Source organism: Sinocyclocheilus anshuiensis, unplaced genomic scaffold, assembly GCF_001515605.1.
Source record: "Sinocyclocheilus anshuiensis isolate Anshui unplaced genomic scaffold, SAMN03320099.WGS_v1.1 scaffold1159, whole genome shotgun sequence".
Classification (NCBI taxonomy): Eukaryota; Metazoa; Chordata; class Actinopteri; order Cypriniformes; family Cyprinidae; genus Sinocyclocheilus; species Sinocyclocheilus anshuiensis.
The window spans coordinates 130,447-139,528 of record NW_015547700.1 but is presented as its reverse complement, the minus strand read 5'-3'; the positions used below and the strand labels follow the sequence as shown (position 1 = coordinate 139,528).

General features: G+C 35.9%; 2 protein-coding genes across 2 annotated transcripts in view; one reads left to right on the top strand and one right to left on the bottom strand.

The window, feature by feature from the left end:
• The first annotated feature begins 2,065 nt into the window (after window positions 1–2,065).
• On the top strand, window positions 2,066–5,854 carry LOC107703889 (sphingosine 1-phosphate receptor 1-like). The gene is made up of 2 exons (XM_016506692.1): window positions 2,066–2,150; window positions 3,428–5,854. The coding sequence occupies exon 2, from the start codon at window positions 3,652–3,654 to the stop codon at window positions 4,849–4,851; it is 1,200 nt and encodes a 399-aa protein (XP_016362178.1). The 5' UTR covers window positions 2,066–2,150; window positions 3,428–3,651; the 3' UTR covers window positions 4,852–5,854.
• Window positions 5,855–7,257: 1,403 nt separating this feature from the next.
• The window catches only part of spc24 (SPC24 component of NDC80 kinetochore complex), a 2,107-nt gene continuing 282 nt past the window's right edge, over window positions 7,258–9,082 (bottom strand). The window contains exons 2-5 of the mRNA XM_016506663.1: window positions 8,657–8,672; window positions 8,438–8,542; window positions 7,565–7,641; window positions 7,258–7,471 (exon numbers count right to left, since the gene is read on the bottom strand). Of these exons, the coding sequence (XP_016362149.1) occupies window positions 7,365–7,471; window positions 7,565–7,641; window positions 8,438–8,542; window positions 8,657–8,672 (305 nt within the window). The 3' untranslated portion in view covers window positions 7,258–7,364. The remainder of the gene's footprint in view (window positions 7,472–7,564; window positions 7,642–8,437; window positions 8,543–8,656; window positions 8,673–9,082) is intronic.

The following is a 9,082-nucleotide window of genomic DNA, read 5'->3' as shown; positions in this document are numbered from 1 at the left end:
CATACAAGTATCTGAAACAGGAGCCAAGAATCAGGGTGAGCCAACAGTCTCTGTGGGGAGTATCAACTTGATTATCAGGTCTTTGTGTGTAAATGTAGGTAACATGCTGAGCACAAGATATCCAGACACAGCAGGAGCTATGAGTCTGTCTGCTGGCTAGAGCTTCTCGTGAGGAGGTGGAGCCCTTCTGATATTGTCATTAGGGGACCCTGAGGGCAAGAAGCAGAAAAGACTGATAAAGCAACTCTATGTTCACTAATGGCACCCCGGCCACCCACTGGAAAGCAGCAGAATGTGCAGAGCGCTGAAAATGTGGGCCCTTGTTGCCCTGTGAACAGGTGAACAAGACAGACTTCTCCCATGTGTTTAACTTCTGCCAGGAAAAATGAAAGCATGCAATGCAATGCTCGGTACTATTTCCTGTTTCATATGTCATAGAATGAAGAATCCATCTGTTTTCAAGAGTTGTTTTTCATAGTTGCATAATACATACTTTAAGTTGTGTTTTTTTTTTAAACTAAAGTAGTGGCTATTCTGTTCCACATTCAGACAGAGGGGACACGGTGTTCCTCTGGAGTGCTTTGTTTGGCATGGCCCAGTATGACCTCATAGGTGTTTCTCAAGGAAATCCCTCTCCCTTGGAGGTACAATGACAGAGTTTCCTGTTTAAGAAAGCAGGATCCGGCTTCTGACTTACTCACACTGTCCGCTGCCTTATGTTATTCCAATGCAGTTCTATGACTGCTCGTGTTTTACGTACTTGTGCATCACATACTCAAAATAACCAGGGTTATTTTTTTATTTAGTCATACTTGTTTATGTGCCTGTTTGCACGTCAGAATGAAATAACACTGTAGAGGACAATAAGGCTCAAAACAGCCTGCATTACAATTATTTGTCTTGTGTTTGAGTATAAGGATGAGAAATGGTTAAAACAAAATGCAGGAGTTCTTAAATTAAAGCAAGAATTAATGTTAACTATTAGCAGCAACAAATATGGGTCAATAAGTGAGGATACTGGTCTCAGATTACAAAAATAAATCTTTTAAAAACAAATCTTAGACCTGGAATCTAAAGGTAATGTTTCAAAAATGCAAGTGCTCAAGTAAAAAGTAGCCTACTAAAAAACTTAAATCTTGAAATGTTATTTTCAGTAAAGATTTTCACAGTAAAACTTTTTCACATATTTTTTGTTTGTTTTCTTAACTTCACAAGCCTCAAATATATAAAATATATAAAAAAAAAAACTCACAAAAAGAAAAGAAAAAGTTCTTCACAGAAGAAGTATTGACATTTTGAATTGTGTATTTTTATGTAACCTAATAGATCTGAAAAAAAAAAAATGCGTCACGTCAAATGACCTATATATATATATATATATAAGCGAATACTGTAGAGGTCAATAAAGCTCAAAACATCCTGCATTACAATTATGAGTCTTGTGTTTGAGTAAAAGGATGAGAAATGGTGAAAAATGTAGGAGTTCTTAAATAAAAAAAAAGAAAATAATTAATGTTAACTATTAGCATCAAATAAGTGAGGATGCAAGTCTCACAAAAAGAAATATTTTAAAAGCAAATCTTTGAACTGTAATCTAAAAAAGGTAATGTTTCAAAAGTGGTCAAGTAAAAAGTACTAAAATACTTAAATCTTGAAATATTATTTTCAGTAAAGATTTTAAATCTGTTTTTTTTTTACAGTAAAACCTTTTCACATATGTTTTGTTTGTTTTCTTCCCATTTTTGATTATAAGCCCCACAAACATATATATCAAAATGCTTATAACTCACAAAAAGAAAAGAAAAAAATTATTCACGTAAGAAGTATATTGACGTTATGAAGTGTGTATTTTTTTTGCAACTTTATAGATCTGAACAAAACACTGAACTATATAATGTCAAAGTACCTTTAAGTTAGCAAAGCAATTCATTACCCATACATAAGTGCTGCATCAGCAGCCACAGACAGAAGACGAGAAAAGGCGAATGCCAAGACCAGCCCACTTCAGGACGAGTCTTGATCCAAGGTTCAGCTCTCACATCACTACACCGGCCGGAGGGTTTGTCAGTTGTACGCAGGACATGGGGGAGAGATAGTGGAGCAGAGGATTTGTCATTTCCAGACACAGTTCAATGTTTCGAACTTAAAAGGTAAACTGCGCCTATTTACACGAATGCGCGAGGTTACATTTGAATACAGATTAAAGTCAGTTTTGGAGAAACTAAGCGTAAACTAGCGTGGTTTTGCATGGATGCGGACTTTTCGTTTCAGTCACGGACTGGTTAAAGTTTGGTTTGATTTCTCTTATTTTAGCCTGTGGGCTGAGTGAGTAAACGATGTTCTGTTCACGATACGCGCAACACTATTGTGATTATTTACCGAAATAATTATGCCGAAAATGTTTGCGTCGTGTAATTGTCCAATTACGCTGCAAAACTGTTCATAATACACGATAATAAAGCGTTGAAAAATCTAAAAACGCTAAAGTCAACCTCTTAATTTGATAACCACGATTTTCTTGTCATATAGGCAACTGTAAATATTTTATATTGCAATAGACGATACATAGAAATTAAATGTCTTTTTTTTTTTTTTAGAAAATGTTTTATCAAGTAAAACCACGACAATCTACGAAGGAAATGTGTATTTACCAAGGCATTAGGCTATGTATTTTAGAGTACAATACTAAAATAATGTTTTATCTTTAAAAACTTTAGTATTATCAGTAGGCCATTTTACACTAACAAATTTTAATAGTTCAAATAGGTTGGTATATTAACATATAATTTGATGTCACACATACATGCAACTGATGTCTGTAAAATGTACTTTAGATAAATACTTCATCACTGTATTATTTTTATGGTAAAGGTTTTGACAGCTACAGTTGCTAGTTTTTTTGTTTTATTTTACAGTACTGTATATTTTTGACAGTGTAGCCTACTAATTCTAATACTGATGCTCAAACACGGGTTACTTTATTACAAAGTATTTATGTTTTCCTTCAATTGTAGAGTCCTAATTAAAATGTCCATTTGTTTAGGCTAGATAAATTTGACAGCTACAACTACTTGTTTTTATTTTTTTACAGTACTGTATTTTTTAGTGTACTAATTCTAATACTGATACTCAAACACAGTTTACTTTAATACTTTTTCAGAATGCCTAATCAAATAGTCTAATTAAAATGTCCATTAATTTAGATAAACATTGTTTGTCTACTGTCTACACTGAAATAAAATATTGACCATGAAAGTATAATTAAACAATTGAAATAGAACATGATAAATGCTAAATATTCAATTGAATATGCATGTTTTTCTTTTTTGTTGTTTTATTTTTACATGTGTATTTTTATATATTTTGTTTATCATTAAATTATGTTTACCCTAATTATTTAACATTATTTTCTACTGCTTTATTTCAGTTCCCTCTGGTGGCCTTTGGGGATATAGCAAAGCTGTGATTTGAGCATCAAGAAGGACAGAAGTTAATATTTCAATATAAATGATCCCACAACACAAGGATATATTACAACTATATTAAATCCTCCTGAGAGTTGTTTTATGTGCTTTGTTGGAATATGGCAATAAGAGGGATTACAGAGATCCTTAAGAAAAGTTTTTAAGGATAGCAAAAGAAGTAGGAAGAATGGAAGCCTCATTCGCTGCTAGCGCCGCCGTTGCTCCAACTCTGCCACCTATTACCTCGTCTCCAGGTTACCTGCGCAGAGTGTTTCGGGAGTATCAAAGCAACGCCGTCATCATGGCCCATTACAACTTCACCGGAAAGCTGAAAGAGAACAAATACCGGGATGGACTGAAACCCGAGGCCATTGTGTTTCTTATCATTTGTCTTCTCATTGTGGTGGAAAATGCCATTGTTTTGTTGGCAATATGGAAGAACAAAAAATTCCACATGCCCATGTTCTACTTGCTGGGCAACTTGACACTCTCTGACTTGCTAGCAGGCTTCACCTACATGGTGAACATCGTGACTTCGGGCGCAAACACTCTCAAAATGACTCCAGTGCTGTGGTTTCTTCGAGAAGGCGGCGTGTTTATCACACTTTCTGCGTCTGTCATCAGTCTCCTCGCTATAGCTATCGAGCGACATGTCACGATGGTCCGGATGAAGCCGTATCAAGGGGCCAAGCGTGGCCGAATGTTCAGTTTGATTGGTGCAAGTTGGGTTCTTTCGGTGCTCCTCGGCATTCTCCCAATCATGGGCTGGAATTGCATAGGAAATCTGGACGAATGCTCCACCGTCTTGCCTCTTTACTCCAAGAGCTTCATCCTCTTCTGCATTACTGTGTTCACCCTGGTTCTGATGTCCATCGTGGTGCTCTACGTGCGCATCTTCCGCATAGTAAAGTCCAACACCCATCGGTTAGGCTGCAGCCCTCAGCGCAAAGGCCTGGCCAGGAAGTCCCAGAAGTATCTGGCTCTGCTGAAGACAGTCACCATCGTTCTCGGGGTCTTCATCGCCTGCTGGTTGCCTCTCTTTGTGCTCCTTCTGCTGGACTTCTGCTGCCCTGCTCAAAGCTGCGAGGTGCTGTTCAAGGCAGACTACTTCCTGGGTATCGCCATGATCAACTCGCTCCTAAACCCCATCATTTACACCCTAACTAGTAAAGACGTGCGGAGAGCCATTCTGAGACTGGTCTGCAGCTACTGTCTGATATCAAAAGATGGAGAGGTGAAGAAGTTTGGCATGTCTTTTCTGGACTGTAGCACCAGTAAGGTTGAGGTGCCATCACACAGACTGGAGGGCCTGGAGACGACGGTCTCCTCTGGGACCTTCACACCATCCACTATTAAAGCTATCTACCCGATGATATTGAAGAGCTGAGGAAAAAGAATGCATTAAGTTCAAACTGACAATGCAAGTCTTAATGGACAGTTCAACTTCTTCTGGTTCAGGTTGAATATTTATAAAACTGCCAAATAGACAAGTATGAGGTGCGTCGAAATGAATTCAGGAGACGTTGGATGAGATGGAACTCATAAATGTGGTTTTTGACTTCAGAGTTGAAGACTTGGTTTCCTCCACATGCATTGACGCAAACCAGAGAACATGGCAGACAAGAGGATTTTTTTTTTTTTACTGTGATAAAAAACAGTGTTTAAAATGGATTGTCTGAGGGTCAATACAAGAGCTACGGTGCCTTTTTAAAAATTGGATTTTAAACATTAAAAAACAAGCAGTTAAACAGCTGAACTGAGCAAATGCGATGCATTGTGCAAATATGCACTGAAAAGAACTCTTCTGATGTTATACGAGACTCTTATGAGCATTTTCAAAAATAATGAGCTTGTGTAACGAGTCATTTTCACCTCATTTTTCTAAATAACAGCTGAAATGTTCAGAGAATTTGTGGTGAAAAGACGCAAAGAAAAATGACGGATTGATGCTTCCACACACAAGCATGTTGTTAGTTCACGGGCATTTTAAGAGTACATATGCACGCAAATAAAAACTACAAGGCAAGTGACTATTTTTAATTTGTAAGATGTTTCCTCTTATAATGGTATTTTGGGAAGTACTGTTTTCATTTTAAAGCTCCCCTTAACCATTTAACCAAGTATGCTATACTTGTCTTTATTTGCTTATTCAGTAAATATAGTTTCAACTGACATAAGGTGGCACAAGCTATATAAATATTGTAACATAGTTTTTATGTTGTTGTATGGAATGGCATCATTTATGTGTAGCAGTCTGCAGCGATAAAAACAGCACTGACATTCAAGCAATATTGCATTTCTGTAAAACTGTGTACTGAAAAAGATGCATTTGCATGTGTTTAAATGTATTTTGTTTATCCTAAATTATGAGCCTTAAAAACAAATATTTTATAAATGCATTAATTAAAAATTCTCTTGAATGTTTGCTATTTGTTTAGTGTTTTAGTTTTGTTTAGTTTGATTACATTTAAGCTCTGCCCATTGTTTCCCATGAAAAATAAAATAGAGGGTGAAACAAATATGCATATGTAGGTGTATGTAAATACATACATTTTGCTGAGATGCAGTGGAAAACCCATCCACTGTTATATTATGAGCAGTTATAAAACAGCAAATGCACAAATATAAATGGTTAAAAATGCATGCAAGAATTTGAAAACAATGCTCTCAAAGTGAGTCTAGCTGATTTCCAGTTGCCTCAAGCACACTCACACCACATGTTAACCAAGCATAAACTAAACTATATTGTGGTTTCGTCTTTTCACATGAGCCACACAGAATTTTCTCACCGTTCTGTTTTTGCAAAAAACCCCTACAGAAAAAAAGATCATAAGCTCGTGCCAGTCCGGATGTTTATCGGAGCTGAAACGGCATGTGTCTGCACCTCAAGGGCATGATGTGACTCATTTTAGAAGTTAAACGACCAAAGGTTAAACTGGTCACGCACAGAGTAGGATGACTAGGCTTTTGAAAGAATACCCATCCATCTGCACTGGACAGATATTAAACACTGAAATTAGAAATAGTGAAAGTACAGAAAGAAAAGATGAGGACAAAATATGACTTGAAAAAAGGGAAATTATATAAAATCATTCTGGATGAAAATGAAACCAAATCTGAATATATGCTATATCCTACATCGTCACACTTTATATTTAAAAACATCAATTAAAAATATTTAAATCTAAACCTTAGGCAGGAGCTATATAAAATGAGTCTGATTTATTAATTATCCATCTAAATATATGCACATCTTAAAACAAACTAACATATCTCCATAGTTTCAGTTCAAGAGTTTTTCATTTTTGTCATGTCAATAAATCCTAATAATTAGGATTTTGTCTGCCAGCAAAAAAAAAACAGTACAATAAAAGTAACTTTTAAGGATTAAGCACACCAAGACTGAAACAAAAAAGCAGTACGAACAAACAAAACGAGAAACTCGCTTTCATGTTAATGTTAATGCAAGTTACAACCCATCTACCCCTATATTTTTAAATATGCTGCATGTCCTTTTTATATTTTCTTTGTCATTTTTTTTTAGAAGTCCTGAGAAATCCCTCTCTAAATTAGTATTCAAAAAGTATTAAAAGAGTACTTAATTTCTACATTTGCAAAAATTTATTTTAAATTTCATAGGAAATTCCCTGCTCTATGGAAACAGCAGGTGAGCCTTTTAACAAAGAGCAAATTATAACACAAAACTCACAAAATGCTATTCTAGTAATGCAAAACATGCATTTTCAGGCTGTGGGGGGAACTTTGTGAATGCATAGTGACATCTTGTGGTGTGTGATGCAAAGGGGACAAATTTATTAACAGACTTACAAAACACATACACATATATACACGCATAAAAACAAACAGTAATTTAGCTAACAGTGTACATGTGCACCAGGTCTACCATTCAGTATTGACCAGGCTCCACAGGTCATCGCTGATCTCACAGGGCGAGCGGGTGGATGTGTCTATGTTAATGGGGGCTGCCACATCCGCACCGTAGTGAACTGCCAAGAGACAAAAGGGATTTCATTCAGTCTAGAATATGAAACTTTTATGTTTATCATCATCATCATATACAGTAAATGTGTCAGGATTACCTCCCCTCAGTATGTGCGGCTCTGTGTCCACCTCCAGCTTTATCTTGGTTACTTTAAAGTAGAGCTGAGCAACGTATCTATATCAAGTAAGCAGCAAAACAATACAGACTTTTTTTAGTGGACATGATTTCAAAGCAGTCTGGCAAAACATTGACTCACAGTCATCAACATAGTTTTTTCATTTAAAAAATCATAAGGATTGCACTTAAGCGATTCATAGCTATGAAATATTTTAGGGCATAATTAAAATAAATTATACTCCAGATATTTTCAGGTTTTCAATGACCATGTGAACCTGGTGACATACTCTTCCATTCAAAAATTGTCTGGGTGTCAAAAAATTTGTACTTTTATCAAGGATGCATTAAATTGATCAAAAGTGACAGTAAAGACATTATTAGTGATACAAAAGATTTCAAATAAATGCTGTTCTTTCGAACTTTCTATTCCTGAATCCTGAAAAAGCATGTCAGTTTCCACAAAAATATGAAGCTGTTTTTTCCAACATTGATAATAAGAAATGTTTCTTGTGCAGCAAATCAGCATATTAGAATGATTTCTGAAGGATCATGTGACAATGAAGACTGGAGTAATGATGCTGAAAATACAGCTTTGTATCACAGGAATAAATTTTTTTAAATTGTATTAAAATAGAAAACAGTTTCTTTAAATGGTAATAATATTTCACAATATTACTGTTTTTAGTGTATTTATCAAATAAATGCAGCCTTAGTGAGCATAAGAGACTTAATGAAAAAAAAAAAAAAAATTTAAAAAACCCTTTTGAATGGTAGTGTACACGATAGGGGATTGAACAATGTAGTCCTTTGTCATTCCAAACACAAGGTGAACTAATGCCAGCTCCGTGCTTACATGGCTGAAGGAATGACCTCAGTTGTGTCCTCATCCACTTCCTGTTGCAGAGTTTGAATTTCCTGCTCGGTATCTCTGAGTCTTTCCAACTCTTTCTGCAAGTATCTGACCCATGTGTTAAGGAAACCACAGTAAACAACCAAACTAAAGGGTAGCAAAGTTCATAATCAAAACGTAAACTAAACAACACTCATTTTTGGTAAAATAATAATAAAAAACACAAAACAGATCTTATCTGAGATTAGCTTGAGATTAGTGAGCCTGGCAGTACTTAAAGGAGACATATTATGTCCCTTTTTACAATATGTAATAAAAGTCTCTGGTGTCCCCAGAATGTGTCTGTGAAGTTTCAGCTCAAAATACTCCACAGATAATTTATTATATCATTTTGAAAATGCCTATTTTGAGTGGAAGCAGAAACACGCTGTTTTTCGGGCCTGTCTCTTTAAATGCAAATGAGCTGCTGCTCCCCGCCCCCTTTTCCAGAATAGAGCTGCGCCATTACAGCTCAGACCTGCTAAAAACATCTGTTTTGGTTCTGATTATCATGTTTATCGCGCTGAAATCATGCGTTTTAAACCATATGAGTTTAAACTTCTGATATACGGTTTTCTGAGCGCACACATCCGAAGCACACGGACAGAA